Source organism: Sceloporus occidentalis, unplaced genomic scaffold (genome assembly GCF_023333645.1).
Source record: "Sceloporus occidentalis isolate IW3139 unplaced genomic scaffold, rSceOcc1.0.p SCAF_5, whole genome shotgun sequence".
NCBI lineage: Eukaryota > Metazoa > Chordata > Lepidosauria > Squamata > Phrynosomatidae > Sceloporus > Sceloporus occidentalis.
Window position 1 is genome coordinate 32,615,997 of NW_028316985.1, and position 20,261 is coordinate 32,636,257.

The following is a 20,261-nucleotide window of genomic DNA, read 5'->3' on the forward strand; positions in this document are numbered from 1 at the left end:
GCCCAGAATTCTTTTGTATATATTTTTTCCAAATATGTTGAAGTATTCTTTCCATCTCTTAACAATTTCTGTTTCCAGAAAGCACAGCTGGATAGACCCCTGGCATTGTGAGTGCTCCTCATTGCCTGTCATGCTACACGGGCTATGAACAGTCTCTGGTTTGTGTTGCCTTATCAGCACTATCAGCTTGGTTAGAAAATGGATGGTGGATAGTGTTGCCTTATCAGCACTATCCCATGCCCTGAGGGCATGTCTACATGGGCCATTTTCAGCTATTTCTTCCCACGATCCCATCACCCTGTCCAGATGACTCAAGGACAAAGGGCCAATTCAATGGTAAACTGTCCATACAGAGGAAGGGCAGCCCCACAGCAAATCTGGGACATCCCTGTTTTACAGCACATATGAGGAGATAATATGAAACAATAGGAGCAACATATTTTTTATTGACTTAAAAGACTTATTGCCCCTGGTCTTTGAATCCGTGCAGGCTAGGCTAAGGCAGAATAAATTAACACAGTTTTTCATTGAATAATGCTCAATAAGTAATAATGGGGGTGGATGGCAATCACAAAGTAGTTGGGAAATTAGGGTTTTGCAATACAGTTGGCTCTCCATATCCATGGATTCTTTATCCATGGATTCAGCCATCCATGACTTGAAAATATTTTTAAGAAATATAAATTGCAAAAACAGCATTTACAGATTTTGATATCCATGAGAGTGGAGTGCTGGGACCAAACCCCAGCAGACATCAAGTGCTCATTGTATGTCCTTATTTTAAAAGTGTTTTCAAATATGATGCCATGCAACCATGATCTCTGTTTTCAAAAGGCCTCTTCTTTCACTTGCACTTCCTCAATCAGACAGGGGAGGGGTAAAGCAAGAAAACGCATATTGTCAGAAAACAGGAAAGCATTCAGTAACGTAGAGATCACTGGTGTCTTGCAACCAATTCAGAGTGCATTGATCAAGGCAGAGAGGTGGCCTTGGAAATTGTTGTCAGTACTTCTGGTGAGGAGTGTAGAGAAGGGAAAGGACTATTCGTCTTTTTGGCCCAGATTTGAACTCTTGCACTGAAAAAGAACTGAAGGAATGCCTTTGCCCAGGCAGCTGCGAAGTGAGAGGTAAGTATTTCCAATATTTTCTCCTGGATACTTCTACACTTGGCCTCTAAACCGATTGAAGGACGTGATGCATATTTGACACCAGCTGGTCATTCCCACTTGCAGTTTAAATTGATTCCTCACTGCACTTTGGAATTCAAGTCCAAAAGGTCCCTTGTTCCCAATATGAAAGCGGTTTTTTTCTTACCCCAATGAAATCGTTTCTTTTTGTGGCACGGTTGTTGTTCTCACTAGTTGACCCGCTTCAAAATACATGTCAGTCATTAGTGACATAAGCAGCAGCCTGGACTTACAAGCCTGTGCAGGGAGGGGGCTGAAATGGAGGACATGTCCTGGGGAAGGAGGACCCATGGGCTCTATCCAAGCATGGGAGGGGGAGGGAGACCTCCAGGGGTCCCCCTGGACCCCTGCCATCCTTGGATTGCCTGAGCCAAGCATGGCAGGGGGCTTTTTTAAAAAAACAATTCACCAAAAATTCAATTGATTGCATTAGCAAAAGCAATCAATTGAATATGAGTTCAATTTATTTCATTTTTTTAAAAAAAATGTACAATGGCAGCCCTGGGGGGGGGGGGGAGAGGAATGGTAGATCTCTCAAAGACTGAGGAGGGATGGTAAACACCTCTCTGCCATTTGTCCCTCCCCTTCAGAATGAATCGATTCTGATTTGTCGTTCCTACTTATGGAACTTGCTTCAGAATCGATTCTTCTGAAAATAACCTCTTTCAAAGTGCTCTCTGGAAACACTGTTTTGTTTTGCCTTCATCATGACAGGATTCGATCAGATTGTGACAGGAACCGGTTTCATAATGGGAACAAGGGTCATTTACAAGGAACGGCAATTCACTGTATTTCATAGTGGGAACAAGCCCTAAAATAGATAATTTGTTTATTGAGTTGATTTTTCAAAATCATTTTTACTCTTCTTCCCATCCAGAATGGTCCTACTGTCTGGGGAGACGGGGGACCACAGTGTTGCTTCCAGAATTGGGGCAACTGTAGCAGATTTAGAGAGCAAGAGAGTGACAGAGTGTCTTCCTATACCACAGATCCCTCTGAGAGCATGGAAATTGTCCTTTCTCACCACTGGGCTCTGTGGGAGCATGCAAACTGTCCTTCTGTATGCAAGCTGTTCACAGAGCCCTGGGAGGGCACACTGAGATGCAACTTGTGGGTTTTTGTGGAGATAAAGGGAAAAGGAGTGGAAATAACAGAAAACAGGAAGGAGGCAACTTTTATTGGTTGTTTTGCTGCGAGCAGTTAGAAGCAGACAAATCTGGCAGCCATAGGAAAGGCTCTGGTTTTGGTGTTTCTATTTGAGAGAAAACAAGAACCATGGTGCTCACAACAGTGGACATTTTGGTGGTGGCAGCAACATGATGGGAAATGCTTAGGGGCTGGAGAAACAGATATGAAGGCCCACAAATGGCCTATGTGCCATACAAACACTCCTGTATTTTTTTTTTAAAAAAAGTGTGTTTGTTGTTTTGTGTATTATCTTTCTTTCAGCATTTTGTCAGTCATGTTACACATCTAAAAATCTCCCTTATGGTGGCATCAGATCACCATCACGGTTAACAGTCATTGTGTTGAGTAATACTCTCTTCCTTTGCCTTTCAGCGATTTTGACCAGCTTCCAGATGATGTACCTGTTTCTGCTAATATTGCAGACATTGAAGAGAAGAGAGGCTTTTCCAGTTACTATGTAAGATAAGATGTTTTAACATGGATATCTATGTTATAGAAGGGTAGGGGAGTGAATTTATAGGACATATTTGTTTTATGGGCAAACAGCATTTTTCCATTATTGCACAAGAGGAACATTTCCCATGAGTAAGTACTTATTTCGCAGCACTAGGCATCACACTACACTCTGAATGTGTGATGATTGATTCTTGAAATTAAACAGCATGCTACATTAAAGACATAGCAGCAGGCTAACAATAGTCTCTTGTTTTAATCCAGACTAAACACATGTAGCTGAATCAGGAACAGTATGCACAGGTCAAATAGGTGTAAAACTTCCTCTATCTGATTTTTATTTTAATTTTCTTTTTTGCCTGGGCTCAAAAAAAGTGGGGGGGGGGGATGGAAAGAAAGGGAAAAATATCTTAATTGAAAGCCATGAATGGTTCTTTTCATCCTTTTACCCCTTTGAACTTCCTCCTCAGTTTACAAATAAATACTAGATGGAGTGGGGTTTAAACCTCTACTACCCATGCTAGTTCTGATCTGAAATGGAGCCATATATGTTTATTGTAGAGTAAAAAGCACTATCTGAGGGGCTCGGCAGACCACCGCTAAGAGGCACTGCTAAGCCGCTCCTGGAAGCCCTGGGTTGGGGATGTGGCAACCATGGTTTCTTTGGTTAAACTTATGTTAATTGAAAGATTTGTTTCTAAATGCCATTTCTTGCACTATAAAATAAAGTAATTAAACAGAAGCAACTGATACTGGATACTGGTATAATGATGAACATCCGCCAACAAACTGTGAAAGTTAAAATGTTTAAATTCAAACAAACAGTCTATGGTGTTCTGGTAAGAAGGTTGGAAAATATTAATAATAGCCAGACTCCCTCTCTCTCTCTGTATATATATAATTATTTTAAAAGGATGTTGTTGTTTTTTAAAATTAATTTGATTTAAACTATGTTTTAAACCAACCTGGTTTAAACCAGCCAAACCTGGCTTTTGGTTTCTCATTCATGGGGATGCCCTATGTCAAAGGTAACTTGAATGGCAAATAACAACAAGAACAGAGTGTTATAGTGCTGTGGAAAACATCACAAGTAGTTATGATTGGAAATATTTGAATTTTCAAATATTTTCTTCCCTGTGTTAAAATTATAAGAAACATTTCCTAGTCTGGTTGCTGGTCCATCTCACCTACTGTTATCTCCTCAGATAATAATTCTTCAAGAAGAAAATGTAGTGTGCTCCATAGAGGGTGGGCTACAACTCTCATAATCTCTGACAAATGGCCATGTTGTCTGAGGCTTATGAGATTTGTAGTGAATGTAGTGAAAACCATCTGGAGGGTACCAACGTGACTGTTCTTTCCCCAATATACCAAACAGAGGCCTTTCCTACCAATATTGCCTGACATATATTTTTTTAAAAGCCAGGCACTCAAATTGTGTCATCTTCTTTTTCAGGTATTTGTGATTGAGGTGAAAACAAAAGGTGGAGGCAGATACATGATCTTCCGCCGTTATCGCCAATTCTATGACTTACATGCCAAACTAGAGGAAAGATATGGTGTTGAAAATAAAAACAGCCGCTTTACCTGCATGCTCCCTGTTCTGCCAGGTAACTCTGACCTCATGGTCTCATGATAAATTTTCCACCCAGGTAACACATCAGGTAATGTGTCATTCTATGTGGCTGAATAATAGAAGAATTATAGCTTCAAGAGAGAACAGGACTGAAGCACTGAGTAACTGAAAATTTTAAGTTCATTCTTTAAGAGCGGAAACTGATCTTCTGTTCCAGTACTGGGCAACCTCTAGGCTTCCATATGTTGTTGGACTCTACCTCCCATGCTTCCTCATTACTGGCTATACAAGTTAAGGCTGATTTGAATTGCAGTTCCTCAACATCTAGAAGGTTGAAGTTTGCCTACCTCTCAGATGCCTCTTGCAATAAACTCACTGCATTGCTGAAAACAAATTGCCCTTAGCCATGAAAACATGCTATATCTTTTTGTTCTACTTCCTTTCCATGACAACACCTCTTTGATTCCCTTGTTTTACTTTGGTCTTTCCAGGAAAAGTTTATATTGGTGCAAAGAGAGAGACTGCAGACAACCGAATCCCTATACTCAACATGTACATGAAGGTAAAGATTAATTCTGAAACAGTTTTGTTGTATCAAGCAGGTAGTCACTACTGCAGAGGGCCATTATTATGAAATAATTGTGTACCATTTTCTTCACACAAGTGCAAGCTAAGGACTTTTAAAAACCTGCTTTTGCATACATCAGCCCATATCCAATAGAATGTGTATGAAAAACACACACTGAATCTATATAGTGGACATTTGATTTCGTATCTGATTTCTATTCCATGCTAACATTCACCTATGGCACAAGAAGACAGGAGAGGTTCAAAGGTAAAAGAGGGCATGTCTTTACCATATGGTATTTCATTGGTATGCTAGTTTCACTGTTTCATACATGCCAGTCTTATTGTCTGCTTTTTATCAGTTTCAAGATTATCAAATGCATAGCATGGTAAATTGTCTGAGAACTGTATCTGGAAACCCCCCAGCTTATTAGTTTTATGGTTTCCTTAAGCAGAGAAAATGACTGTTAAACCAACATGAATGTAGTGTACCTCTACTGTTTTTTTATTGCTCTTATGATGTTGTCTGACACATTCTGTTTACTCTTATGCTAACACTTGAGAGAAGTCTGCTTGCTAAAACTGCCCTGACTCCATAAAACAGCCTTTTAATTCTCCACACTATCCTAAACTTAGGATGCAGTTTGACACCATTTTAAGTGCTGTCATTCCATCCTATGGAATCTCGAGATTTGTAGTTTTAGCCTTCTCTGCCAAAGAGTGCTAGTGCCTCACAAAACTACACATCCTAGGATTCTGTAGGATGGAGCCATGGAAACAAAAGTGGCATCAAACTGTATTATTTCTACAGAGTACATGCACCTCGAGAGTGGTCATTTACATGTATGGGAGACAAGGAGGAAATACATTTCTACAAAAGAGGATTTATATACAACTTACATGCACTGATTTACACATATGGATCCAAGTAAAGTGGGCCCTTGATATCCATTAGGGTTTTGTTCCAGGACCCCCTGTGGATACCAAAATCCATGGATGCTCAAGTCCCTTTAAATACAATGGTGTAGTTAAATGTTGAAATCAAGGTTTGCTTTTTGTCTGGTGTGTGTGTGTGTGTGTGTGTGTGTGTGTGTGTGCATAAATATTTTCAAAGTGTAAATGCTGGAATCTGTAGATGCAGAATCCATGGATATAGTGGGCTGCTTGTATAGGAAGAGTTTCTGTATATTAAATAGAAATACATTTGATTTTATACTGAGGAAAGTAACGGCCAGGTGAACATCACTCCTGCAGTCTTCTGTCCAGGTGCAAACTGTTGGTGAACAAACTCAAAGCTTCTAGAGGCACTCTATAATGCTAGGAAAGGTGAAGGGAAGTAGAAAGAGAGGAAGACTGCATACTAGATGGACAGACTCAATCAGGGAGATCATGGGCCTGAAATTACAAGACCAAAGCAGAACAATAGAACACAGGGGACCTTGGAGAAGTCTCATCCACAGGTCATGATGAATCAGGGATAACTTGAGAGCAGTTAACAAGAACAACAGGTGGCACTCCCTTTCAACTGGTTGTAGACTAGACAGCCTTTCCAGCGGATTATTCACTCCTGAAAAATAGGTCAGACTCCCCACCTCATATATTTGGAGCATTCCTGTGAACCAACATTTGCACAAGATTCATCTGACATTACTAGATCTTATAATTTGAAAGTTGTTCCAGTGTCAGCCTGATGATTTTAGGCTAGACACAATCTACATTCTGGCTATATACCTGCAGAAACATGTTCATTCCCAAACATTTATATTTTTAGTTTGACCCTCTCACCAAGAGGGTAAGGAGAGGTCACAAAAGATGGGTTACGTAGTGGCCTTCCACATGCACAGTGAATCACACCTATAAGGCTCAAATCTAGTATGATGCCTATCGTTTCCCAGCTTTGACCTAATAAATGAGAGAATACCTCACAGTAGCAATAGCAAGTACATTTCTATACTGCTTATCAGTGCACTTAAGCACTCCCTAAGTTGTTTACAAGGTGCAAGCTAATTGCCCCCAACAATCTGGGTACTCATTTTAGCAACCTCAGAAGGATGCAAGCCTGAGTCAAGCTTGAGCCCTTTCACTGGTATTGAACTCGCAACCTTATGGTTTTGAGTGAGTGAGTGGCTGCAGTACAGGCATTTAACCACTGTGCCACCAGTAGAGATGTTCATAAGATCCTACTCCCAACACACATAATTAGTGATCATGTGAAGAGGTCAACTAGGAGAACCTCCCCTTCCACCTCACTCCTAATGCTAATGCATCTATAGTAGGGATGGAAAGAATATTTGAGAAAAAAACCCTACAAAACAATAACACATGTTTTTTAAGTGGTGAGAAATCTTGATGAGACTGTTGAGAATCTTCACAGTTCGGAACTTATTCTGCACAAAATTTGCATGTACTGTAGGTGAGTTGCATAGGAAACAGAATTTTCTGCATATGAAACTTATTTCTATGCAGAAAATAATGTATCCATTGGGGCTCTGTTTCAGACCCCTCTACAAACAGATAGCAAAATTCATGGGACCAGAAGTCCCATTGTTTACAATGGCACATGCTGCCATTGGGAACAACAAGGCAGGGCCATTTGCGGATGCTCCAATCTGTATATGGCAAGTACACTGAAGAGGAGAGCCAACTGTATTTCAACATAGGAATATTATTTTCTGCACAGCAAATAATGCTTCCTGTAGAAAACAACTGCATGTGAATTTTGTGCAGAATAAGTCCTGAATTAGGAATAGGCTTTGAAAACAGTGTGGTTTTTGAAGACTTTCTCACAACTGGAAGAAAATTGGTAAAATTACTTATTGCTTCCTCCAAGAAGAGATTAAGTGAAGAATGACATTCCTAATCTATTGGCTGTCAGCCTTTTTCTGGAAGTTTATCTTATAATGTAAATTAAAATGTACAGCTCTGTTGACCTTCACGCTGGTCATGTACCATTGGTTGGGGATCATAGCCAATGTGTAGGGTCCCACTTCCTTCCTCAACAGTCAGGGATGCCTATAAAGCCCCAGAGTAAAAGGTCAGGAAGGGAAAGTTCTCCTGTTTATACCTTGCTCATTTTTTTTTTTTTTTTTTTGGTTAAACACAGAAGCTGCTTAGCCTGCCTTCTTGGGTGTTGCTAGATGAAGATGTCCGATTGTTTTTCTATCAGTCAGACTTTGACTGTGAGCAGACACCACAGGGGCTGCGAAGGCTTCGCCCACGCACTCGTCGAGTGTGAGTATGCTTAGAAAACTTTCAACTGTAGCCTACCTGCCTATGATTAAAATATCTTCTTGGCCTGTTCTCAGTAGAGGTGATGAAGTATACTCTCTCTCCTTTTTTTGACAGCAAGAGTATTTCCCCTCAAGAACCCAGCTTTGACCGAATGGCAGCCCCACGTGCTGAGGTGAGCACTTCATTGAGCATATTGCATGCTGCAAAAATGGTAAAACTTCATAAATTTTGTTCTTATGGACAAGAATGAATAGTTTTATCAGTTTTTCAGTGACAAAAAACTATTTGCAGTTTGGGACCTATTGTATGCAAACAAAAAAGCCATCAAATCACACCCTCACTCACAGTTATTTTCTGTACAGAAAATAACATTTGTGCACCGAAATCACATTTCCTGCACAGAAAACAGCATTTATGCAAGAGTGCCCTCTGTTTCTCAAATCAGTGTTTTAGCTGCAAATGAAAAACTGGCTAGACTTGTCTTTATTGTGTTTTGTGAACTACATCTCAACAGAGCCCAGCCAGTTTGAATCAGACACACTATTGAGCAAAAGAGTTTCTCTTTGGGGTATATGTTAGGGAACAAAACATGAGATAAAACTATTTAGGCATCCTGATTTGGTGTCAGCTTGCCAGATGTTTTGGGGGCTCTGTTGCTGTATATCAGTACACTCATCCCTCCATATTTGCGGCTTTGATATTTGCGGCTTTGATTATTCACAGGTTTGATTAATATAATAAATAATAATAAATTGTTTATTTATTAACCGCTTTTCCCAAGAACAAAGCGGTGTACAAGTGTCAGTAAAGACAGTCAGTAAAAACAGTACCACAATTCACATATTAAAAATACACATTAAAACGAATTAAATCCAAAGCATAGTTAAAAACATACAGTAATAATGTTAAAATCATGAATATCAATACGTCAGAGTCAATAGGGGAAAGATAATCTTAGAAGGAATTGGGAGGGTAGGCTTGTAGGAAGAGGTGGGTTTTTAATGCCTCTTTAAAGGCTTCTACTGTTCCACTAAGGCATATCCCTTCAGGTAAGGCATTCCACAGAGAAGGTGCTACTGCCGTAAAGGTCCTTTGTTGAGTAGTCGCCAGTCTCACCTTAGGGTGACTGAGTAACAGTTTTCCTGTAGTCCTGAGAGTGCGGGGAGGATTATGCAGGGAGAGGCGTTCCCTCAAGTAACCCGGGCCCAAGCCATTTAGGGCTTTAAAGGTGATAACCAACACTTTGTACTGGGACCGGAAACAAATTGGCAGCCAGTGTAAAGATTTTAAAACAGGTGTTATATGGTCGGACCTCGCTGTCCCCGTGATTAACCTGGCTGCTGCATATTGAATCAATTGAAGTTTCCGAACCTGATACAAGGTAGCCCCATGTAGAGCGCATTGCAGAAATTCAAACGAGAGGTTACCAGTGCATGTACTACCTTTTCTAGGTCCCCTCGGTTCAGACAGGGACGTAGTTGGCATATCAGCCGAAGCTGATACCAAGCACTCCTGACCATCGCATCTACTTGAGATGATAAATGTAGGGATGGATCCAGGAGTACTCCCAAACTACGCACTTTGTCCTTTAGGGGAAGTTTAATCCTGTCAAGGACAGGATGGCAAATTTCCCTGCCCGGGCTAGGGGAACCTATCATGAGTACCTCTGTTTTCTCTGGATTCAATCTGAGTTTGTTTTTCCTCATCCAGCCCATTACTGCCCCCAGGCAGGCGTCGAGAGGAGAGATGCCATCCTTAGTCACTGTTTCAGTCAGAGACATGGAGAGATAGATTTGGGTGTCATCAGCGTACTGATAACACCGTGCTCCATGGCTCCGGATGATCTCTCCCAGCGGCTTCATGTAAATGTTAAATAGCATGGGGGACAGAATGGCGCCCTGAGGGACACCCAATGTAAGCTCTCTTTTACAAGAGCAGTTGTCCCCCAGCCTCACCATCTGGAACCTTCCTGAGAGATAGGACCGGAACCACTGGAGCACAGTGCCCCCGATGCCTAATTCTCTCAGGCGTTCCAGAAGGATACCATGGTCGATGGTATCGAAGGCTGCTGAGATGTCCAAGAGCACCAACAAAGTTATATCTCCTCTGTTGGTTGCCAGACGGAGGTCATCGACTAAGGCAACAATGGCAGTCTCAACTCCGTAGCCTGCTCTGAAGCCAGTTTGAAATGGGTCAAGATAATCGGTTTCATCGAAGACCGCCTGGAGCTGAAAAGTGACTGCCCTCTCAATCACCTTGCCCAAGAATGGCAATAGGGAGACCGGTCTATAATTACTCATAGATAGGGGATCAAGGGAAGGTTTCTTCAATAAAGGCCTTACAACTGCCTGTTTCAAAGATGTTGGAACAGTACCTTCCCGAAGAGATGTGTTTATTATCCGATAAAGAGCAGATGTTATAAAAACTCCTCCCTGCACGGTCAACCAGGAAGGACAAGGGTCAAGAGGGCAAGTCGTCTTTTTCATGCATCCAAGGAGCTTGTCTACGTCCTTGGTACTCACAAACTCAAATTGATCCAGAATAACCTTGTTACCAGAGGCACTGGATGCCTCTACTAAAGGTTCTGCTCGAAAACTGGCGTCAAGATCAGCCCTTATCTGAGAGACTTTGTCAGCAAAGAAGTTGTTAAAAGCGTCACAGCAGGCAATAGTTGGTTCAAGCAAAGGGTTCTGGGTGGCTTGGGTTTGAGTTAGTTCCCTGACCACCCTGAACAGCTCTGCTGGACAAGACTCCGCTGACACAATCCATGCAGCACAGAATGAATTCCTAGCTGCACTGACTGCCACTCCATAGGAACGCAATGTGTTCTCATGGAGTGTTCTGTCAGATAAGTTCTGATGTTTCCGCCAGTAGCGCTCTAGTCGTTGTGCAGCCCGCTTCATCTGGCGAAGGTCTTCTGTTCTCTCTAGGAATATCTAGGTCCTCTAGTGCAACACTATGGTCAACTAAAAGTTGCACTGAAATACCACAGATTCCTAGAGAGAATACTCTACTAGGCATTTGTATCTCCTCCAGTGCAGTTCCATTGTCAGTGTCTGTTGGACGTTGACCACAGAGTTGCACTGGAGGACCTAGAGATTCCTAGAGAGGTGTCCTCCCAGGTAAAACTATGGCGTTTTTGTTATTTGCAGTTTTTCCATATTCATGAGGGTCTTGTGCCCCTAACCCTAGCAAATATGGAGGGACAAGTGTGTATCCAAATTTGTCATCCTATTCTTTGCAGTGAAACAAATATCAGCCACAAACTGGCATTATAAATGTTAAGTATACAGTGTGATCAAATTCGGAGATAGATTATTCAAGTTAACAAATATTTTCATAACTACTTCTAAAGAATGGGACCTAGGGTATGTAATTTTTATCTTCTGGAAGCCTTTCACTATTGAGTTATTGAGTTATGGAGCCCTGGTGGCGCAGTGGTTAAATGCCTGTACTGCAGCCATTTACTCAAAACCACAAGGTTGCGAGTTCAAGACCAGCAAAAGGGCCCAAGCTTGACTCAGGCTTGCATCCTTCTGAGGTTGCTAAAATGAGTACCCAGACTGTTGGGGGCAAATTAGCTTACTTGCTAATTAGCTTACTTGCTGTTCACCGCTATGATCTTTGGAATAGCGGTATATAAATAAAACAAATTATTATTATTATTAATTATTATTAATTATGTCTCACAGGCACTGTTTGATTTTACTGGATCCTCTAAACTGGAACTGAGCTTCAAGAAGGGAGACCTGATCTATTTACTTAGTAGAATCAACAAGGACTGGTTTGAGGTAAATATGAACACTTTATCTCAGTGCAGTTACAGGTTCACGTTGCAATATTTGCCTACAGAGCAGAGGGGGTCATTACTGGTTTACCTTCTTTTATAGGAAACTAGTTATACATTTCATACATGCACCCAAACATAATTATTTTTTAACTGCTGCAAGAGAAACATAGGTGTTCAGCTACAGCAAGCAATAAAAGTAGTTGGGGACTGCGAGTTTCTGATGGAAAAGGGCAAAAAGGAGATGAATTAAATAGCCATGCCATCATGCCATTCCTCCAATGCAAATTACCCTTTTCAAACACTGTTTTGTGTTAGTGATGTGTTGTTTTTTAAATCTCACTTAACACACATTGGAATTGCCATGTATCATCCCCCCATCCTATCCTAGGGTTTTTGGTGAATATTATGTGGCAGTAGCCCTTGTCTTAGATATTTTGTTTGCTGTGCTGTTCTTCTGTGACTCATTTCCCAACCCACTAGTCCTTTAGTTTTCACAAATTACTCTTTTCCACTGTATCTATTAGTAGAAATCCTACAATGCCTCCTCAGAGAATGAAACTATGCCACCTTGATCTCATATAACAAAAGAGGTGTTGTTCATTCCTTCTTCAAGAGGTATGCTCTGTTCATCTTGTCCCAGGGAACTGTCCATGATGCCACCGGCATTTTCCCATGTGCTTTTGTGACTGTCATTAAAGACCTCCCACAAGAAGAAGACTCTATCAATTGGTTGCGCTGTTATTACCATGATGACAATGTCAGCACCATCAGGTAAAGCAAAGTGTTATGCATCACTTGTATTCACACACACACACACACACACACCGGCTTCCAGAACCATGAGAGTCCTTCTCACAGGGACTGAAATGGGTATGGATTATTAGTTTAGAGTCACCAGAGTACAGATTGGTTTGCAGAGTGCAAGGAGCACAGCTCCTACCTTGAAGAGATTACAATGTAAATTTTGCCACAATGAGAAGAATAGAATAGGGCGATGAAAGCAAGCACGACTAAGTAAAGATTATGGATAGCCCAGAGCTCAGGAAAGTTCCAGCACCCCCTAAATACCATGACCAGTGGCCATAGTGCCTGGTGGATTCTAGGAGATGTAGGTTCAAAAAGTAAAATGTCAAGCTCTGGAACAGCCTGTCAGTGGGAAATGTTACAGGCAATATGTGATTTAAAAATACTCCAGGAGATATAGTTCAAAAAGAACCAGAAGCAGAAGAAGAATGAGACATTTAACCCTTTCCCAATAAGCACTGTGTCTCTGTTCCAAATAATCCTTTCCAGTCTTCTCTTTTACAACAATTCAGTATTTAAATCGCTTAGAAGGAAAAACTGCTTGGGAGGCAATAGTAGGGAAGAGTCTAGCAGCATAGAACAGTCCATGCTTTTTAATCTATACTGCTGGGACCATTTGTCTGTTTCACAGTTAGACACATCAAAACTCTCAGGATTGAATTCAGATATTGTGTCCTCCCAATAAACATGGATTTTCTATTTTACACCAGGAATGGGCAATTTCCTAGTGTTTGAGGCCATACGGAACCTCCCCTCCCACCAGGGACAGCACTGCCAGATAATGGCAATTGCCATTGCAGTTGCCTCCAACCAGAGCACAACTGCCTCCCCCACACCATGTTGTTGTTGTTGTTGTTGTTGTGTACCTTCAAGTCATTTCTGACTTATGGCAACCCTAAAGCAAAGTTATAATGGGGTTTTCTTGGCATGTTTCTTTTGGGGGTGAGGGTCCCATTGCCATCCTCTGAGTGTGTGACTTACGCAAGGTCACCCAGTGGGTTTACATGGCTGAGCTGGGATTCAAACTGTGGCCTTCAGAGTCATAGTCCAATGCTGAAATCACTACACCATGTTGGCTCTCCATCTCCCCTGCACTATAGAGCTCTGCAAATTGGCAGAGCAGAGTGGCTCCTTCCTTTCCAGAAGTGGGAAGAATGGTTGGTTGGGCTTTGTTTTTATCATATTTTGGTGGCATATTGCAGGTTGTGGCACCAACTAATGAACTTTGTGTTGCTCAGCCCTGATTTAAATTTTGATTCTAGGTAAAATGGTTGGTACCCTAGAAGAAAAAGTGAAATGCAAGCTGTCTCTCAGTGTTCAAATGTCTTTCATAATGCTTCTTCAAAGTTGACCTTGCTTTTTCTTCTTTTAGAGACATATCAGTGGAAGAGGACCTGAGCAGCACCCCATTATTCCAAGATCTAATGGAATTAGTAAGGTAAAAGTTTAAGCAGACAACCTCACAGTCAAAATTGTACAGGAAGTATTGGCATTCACATGCCCCTTGGAAGATTCCAATGGCCTGAGCAATTGCTTCTGAGCAATTGTTTGTGAAATGTTGAGCTCCGCTAATGATGAAACAGGTTGTATGAGCCTGGATCCTGTTTTAGACATGTTCATCTGGGCTGGTAGAAACAGACATCTCTGCTATCACCCCATTTATTTATTTATTTATGATAACCCTTTCAGACCCCTGAAAAGATCATCTTCTCAGGAGACCTTGCTGGATGGGGTGAACTGTTGTGAGGATAGTGTGGGGAAGATCCTAAGATTCAGGCTTAGGGATCTTTTGCAATCAGAGTTGTTCAGCTAATTAAATACATTGTACTTTAAACAGAAATTATTTCTTTTTTCATCTAACTAGAGGAATATCCTGTTCTCTGAATGATGTTATCTTATGGAATTTATAACAAAGAACTGGTATCTTTATTGTATCGTTGGAGCAGGGTCTCTAGTGCTTACAATGTTATTAGCTTGTATAGTTCTTCTTACCTAATACATACCTCCTGTCCTGATTTGTGCTCTGCTTCCTTTTTTTGTGTGTGCCAAATTTAGCAGCTCATTAAACAGATAAATTGGTAGATTTGTTCATTAGCACTAGCTTTAGTGTAAGATCTTTTGCTCTGCTCATTGTCTTGCCCTTTTTCTTTTACCCTTAGCAGGCAGTTTAAGACTGCGACACATGTAAGTGTGTGTGTGTTGTTAATCTGACTGTGCATGTGTATGCAGCCACTCACTGAACTTCACCAAAGCAAACTTGTGTGCATCTTTTAATCTTTTGATTTTAATTTTCAGACATTTTCTCCAAATCATCCCACCTTTTCTTCTCTTTAAATTATGCACTCTGAAGAAAATTTAGCAATGAATTCATATATTTGCCTGTGTGGACATCTATATGTTGCTTTCTTTAAGTAACAACCTGTGCCCACTTGCATTATCTGAGACCTGGTGTCACAACATGAAAAGGTTGCTAGACCTGGACTGAGAAAGCTTAGGTTTGAATCTTTGGTCTTGCCTGAACTGAGCAGGATACTTCAGGGGCAGCCCAAAGTATCCTAACCCCAAGGCTGCCCTTCTCCCCATTACCTGGCCCTTCATTTCTGTAGCACAGTGGCTGGCTACATGGGTGTTCCACTGGGTCACTCAATGAGTCTGTCGCTGTGGCATGTCACTCACTTCTGAGGTGAGGCTGTGACACCCAGTAAAGGTCACAAGCTAGGTGCCTCATTCTAACCTCAGGAGCAAGTGACCCAAAGTGGCAGCAGATGTGCCAGGAGGCCCAGCAGGGTGCCCTTGAAGAAAGCTGCTGTGCCACAGAAGATCTGGAGCAACAGATAAGTTTTTAAAATGTGTTTTAACTTTGTTTTTCCCTGGACTGAATGTACCAGAACCAAGGTTTGGACCATGCATTGTCCAAACAGGACTACACCAAAACAGGGTGGGGGAGGCAGGAGATCTGTTGGGAAATGTAGTTCTTTAGCCTTTTCTGTAAGACAGCTCTGTTGCCACAACAAACCACATATCCCAGGATCCCATAGCAGTGAACCATGGTAGTTAAAGCAGTGTCAAACTGCATTATTTCTGCAATGCAGATGCAGTCATTGGGATAAAATGAAGGGGGGGACATGTACATCACCCGATCTTTGGTTGGCCAGATATAGTGTAATAAATAATTAAACCTACACATAGCTCAGAAACTCGAAGGAAAAAAGTTGAGAAACATTTCTCACCACATGCGCAACAAGAAAAAATATCAGGAGAAGAAAAAGACTACTCTTTAGGGGTGAGTTGATACAGATGAAGCATGAGAGTTCTACTAAACATGCCATTTTAATGCAGTTATAATTCATATGAGCAGCCATGTGTATGAAAGCTTAACTGCCTGGCCTACTAATTTATGAGAAACCCTCATGCAGAGAGCATTGGTTATTGTTCCATGCCTTCTGGTCCATTTTGCCAGTACAGGGAGGCTTTGCATTGTTGGAATTGTAGAGGAGCGGTTGTTTCAGTGAACAATGCAGTTCAAACAGAGAGCTTAGATAGGAAACTCCTCAGTTCTCAGCCAAGCCCTGATCCATGGAGACTGCCTGGCCACACTACATGCAAGTAAATAGACTGACAGGGCTAGCTATGGGCAGACTATGGGTGCCCAGTTCCTGTTTAACATACAAGGATGCCCTTTTCTGAAGTCTTGTGAGTAATGTGAGGAAGGGTTGAAATGAATATTCAGAAATATCTGAAATAATAATAAAAAACAGTTTGCTGAGTGTTGGTAAATCCTGATGAGATAAATACTTGACAGATGAGAATCTTCACAGTTTAGGACTTGCTCTAATTGAATATCACATGTGGGTTTTTTGTGAAGAAAATGGCATTTTCTTCACATAAAACACATTTCCTACAGAGCAAAAAAAATTTTCCTGCACAGAAAATGTAGGGATTTTTGCAGAAAACATAATCTTTTGTGCAAAATACTTGTGTGTGCTTATTGCATAAAATAAATCCCAAACTGTGAGTAGTCTTCAAAAATTGCTCTCTGAGGAGACTCTAGGTTCCAGGTCTGGGTAAGACTAAACTTCTGACACCTCTCCAGGTCACAGCATGAAGTATTCTGTTTTCCTCTCTTGCTTTGCTTTTGTTGGAATCTGTCCAAGCTAGAAGCTGGAAATTTTAGTTCTCTTTATGTTCATCATGCATGGTGAGCTATCCAAAGCAATAATACTGGAAAGGCATTGGCATGGGCCTGTTCATTCATGCTGAGTGCATGAAGCATTATAAAAGGCTTCTCATGTTTCAGCTGGGCCCTTGCCTGAGGACTAAGGTCCTCCTGGCTCCAGTGTGGTCCTCAGCTCTGGTTCTTGTCTCAGTGCTTTAGCTCTGACCCCCTTGGCCCTAATCATGGGACCCAGACCACCTCTGACAGTTCTGCAGTCTTATACTATCGTACCAGAACATGGAAAAGTTACTTTTCAGACTACATGTCCCAGAATTCCTAGGTAGCCGGACTCAGCTGACTAGACCATGCTGGAAGTTGTGGTCCAAAAAGTAACTTTGTCAAGCTCTGGTCATACCTCTGTGATTTGAGACGTCCACTCCAGATCCTAACTTCGTTCTCCCTTTTCTTCTCCTTTCTGGGACATATCTTTTAATTACAGGTTGAGTCTCCGTTATCTGAAATGCTTGGGACTAGAGGTGTTTTGAATTTATTGATTGATCGGATTTGAAATACTTGTATTTGCATATATATACATAATGAGATATCTTGGAGACATAGGACTTTATTGCACTGTATAAAAAATGAATTATCACTGTCAAATTCAGTTCAAATTTGGGATACATCCAGATTTTATCTCATGTGTTTTTGCTGCTGCTGCTGCCAGACAAGTGCATCCCGGGTAACATGTGGCTAGAATCTGAGTTCAGCCAGCCTATTTGCAAAGCTGGGAAGCTCCTGGCTTTGAAAAGAGGCTGCCTGAACTCAGATTCTAGCCAAATGTTACTCGGGATGCAGCCACCCAGCGGTACTGGCAGCAAAAACACATCTGATAAAATCCAGATGTATCCCAAATTTGAATTGAATTTGGCAGTGGTAATTCATTTTTTTTAAACTGGGTGATAATCTTTATAGTCTAGCACTCAAAGCACTTCACCATGCTGACTTTCCTTATATAAGTAGCCTAATGGTAATTTTATACAATATTTTAGATAATTTTGTGCATGAAACAAAGTTAGTATACATCAGAAAGCAATGGTGTTACTACCTCAGCCACCCACGAAAAAACTTTTGGTTTTTGGAATATGTCAGATTTCAGAATTCTGGATAAGGGAGACTTAAGCTGTATGCGTTTTTAAAGAACTACCTTTTAACATTTCCTATTAAATTGCATTGTTGTTTAATTTTTTAAAAAGTTTGTATTAATAATTTTTTAGCTGTATTTTGTTTTAACTTGTTGTAAGCCTCTTTGAATCCTGTGCTGGGAGAAAAGCAGGATATCCATTGAACAATTAAACAAACAAAGCTGTCTGTTTTCAAATGATCTTGTCATCCAGAAATGGATGCTTTCCATTTCCTGGCTTGAAGGGGGCCTAGCCCAATTCCAGATATTTCATGGAACTTGACATATGGATAGGCTATTTTATGCATTAGCAAGGCTGTCCCAAGATATTTTGCTGCCTGGGGCATAGTTTCTCCATACAATGCAAGCTGGTGAGGTGGTTAGGATGTTGGACTGAAAGCTGAATTATCTAGATCTGAGTTCCCTCACTCAGCCATGAAACCCACTAGAGCTGCATCTTCACTGCACAAATAATCCAGTTTGACACCACTCAGTGCTATGGAATTCCGGGAACTGTAGTTTTGTGAGATATTTATCCTCCTCTGCTCTGGTGCCATAACAAACTACAGTTCACAGTGGTGTCCAATTGGATTATTTCTGCAGTGTGGATGCAGCCTAAGTTGTCAGACCCTCACTTCACACAGTTGTTATGAGGGCTAAAAAAAAGAGAAGGAAAGCCATGTGTGCCACTTTGAGCTCATTGTAGGAAAGGTGGAATATCAATGTAATCCATAACTATAATAAGTCGTAAATAAATTGTCTCTCTATTTTTCCAGGCGTGAATTTGGGCGCAATGATATTGCCCTGAATTACCGGGATGCTGAGGGGGATCTGATTCGTCTGCTCTCTGATGAGGATGTTGGTCTCATGGTGATGCAGGGCAGGAGCTGGCCTCTTGAGAAGCACATCTTCCCCTGGAAGCTACACATTACCCAGGAGGATGACTACAGTGTCTACAATCACACACGGTCTGCCATCTCAACACAAAGAGTGGCAGAACTGTGATAATTTCTCCCCATTCTGCTATAGCAGAAAGGAATAATAACAGAACAATTAGGGACAATGCAGAATTGATGCACCATGAAGGAACATTCATTATTTTTCCCTTAAAGAATAAGTCATTATGTAGACAGTGCAATTTATATGCTTTGGAGTCCTGCAAACATAAGATGGTGGCTACTAATATGAGTTCTGTATTCTGTTCAAAAATATTTTATATAAAAATGTAAAAGATTATATAGAAAAAATATAAAGCTACATGGAAAGCCAGTGTGGTGTAGCGGTTTGGATATTGAATTAGGCCATGGAAACCCACTGGGTGACTTTGGGAAAGTCACATTCTCCCAGCCTCTGAGGAAGGCAAAGGCAAACCCTACTCTGAACTAATCTTGCAAAACAAAAACAAAAACCCCTTCTGTGATAGGTTCATCTTAGGGTCTGCATAAGTTGGAAATGACTTGAAGGCATGTAACAACAGCAGTTCTGTGCATGTATGTGTATTGGTTTATATTTTCCTATATAATCTCTAATATATGAAAAAAATGGATCACATGAATGAAAATGTGTGGCTAGGGTTCCTTGCAAACATACAGCCAACTATTCCAGGGCAGACTGTACCCTTCCATTTAGTTTTTAGGAAAGCATTTGTATACTAAATTCTTGATTTTGGTATCCATTCTTTTATTTTAATTGTTCATTGTTATTATTTTAATATATCATATTATTACATTATGTAATATTCCAGCAATGAGATATTGGTGCCCTGGTGGTGCAGTGGTTAAATGCCTGTACTGCAGCCATTAACTCAAAACCACAAGGTTGCGAGTTCAAGACCAGCAAAAGGGCCCAAGCTCGACTCAGGCTTGCATCCTTCCGAGGTCGCTAAAATGAGTACCCAGACTGTTGGGGGCAAATTAGCTTACTTGCTAATTAGCTTACTTGCTGTTCACCGCTATGATCTTTGGAATAGCGGTATATAAATAAAACAAATTATTATTATTATTATCACAAGATCATCCAAAATTGGTCAAGCCCATTGAATTTCTGACAATCTAATTTTAGTATTAGCAAAGATCTTTCTAAACCTGCTATTTAATTTCATCAGGGACCTTTTTTATTGTTCTGTAGAC

General features: G+C 41.0%; 1 protein-coding gene across 1 annotated transcript; it reads left to right on the forward strand.

The window, feature by feature from the left end:
* Positions 1-989: 989 nt before the first annotated feature.
* On the forward strand, positions 990-19,795 carry NCF4 (neutrophil cytosolic factor 4). The gene is made up of 10 exons (XM_089526749.1): positions 990-1,127; positions 2,748-2,832; positions 4,285-4,438; positions 4,896-4,966; positions 8,075-8,202; positions 8,317-8,374; positions 11,895-11,993; positions 12,633-12,763; positions 14,169-14,234; positions 18,909-19,795. Exons 1-10 carry the CDS (start codon positions 1,096-1,098, stop codon positions 19,135-19,137), a joined length of 1,053 nt encoding a protein of 350 aa, XP_089382875.1. The 5' UTR covers positions 990-1,095; the 3' UTR covers positions 19,138-19,795.
* Positions 19,796-20,261: the final 466 nt, after the last annotated feature.

Bases quoted from the DNA above. Each gene is read 5' to 3' on its own strand.
- NCF4 (XM_089526749.1), top strand. From the start codon at position 1,096: ATGCCTTTGCCCAGGCAGCTGCGAAGTGAGAG. The intron at 4,439-4,895 runs GTAACTCTGACC...TGGTCTTTCCAG, and splicing joins CATGCTCCCTGTTCTGCCAG to GAAAAGTTTATATTGGTGCA. The intron at 14,235-18,908 runs GTAAAAGTTTAA...CTATTTTTCCAG, and splicing joins GATCTAATGGAATTAGTAAG to GCGTGAATTTGGGCGCAATG.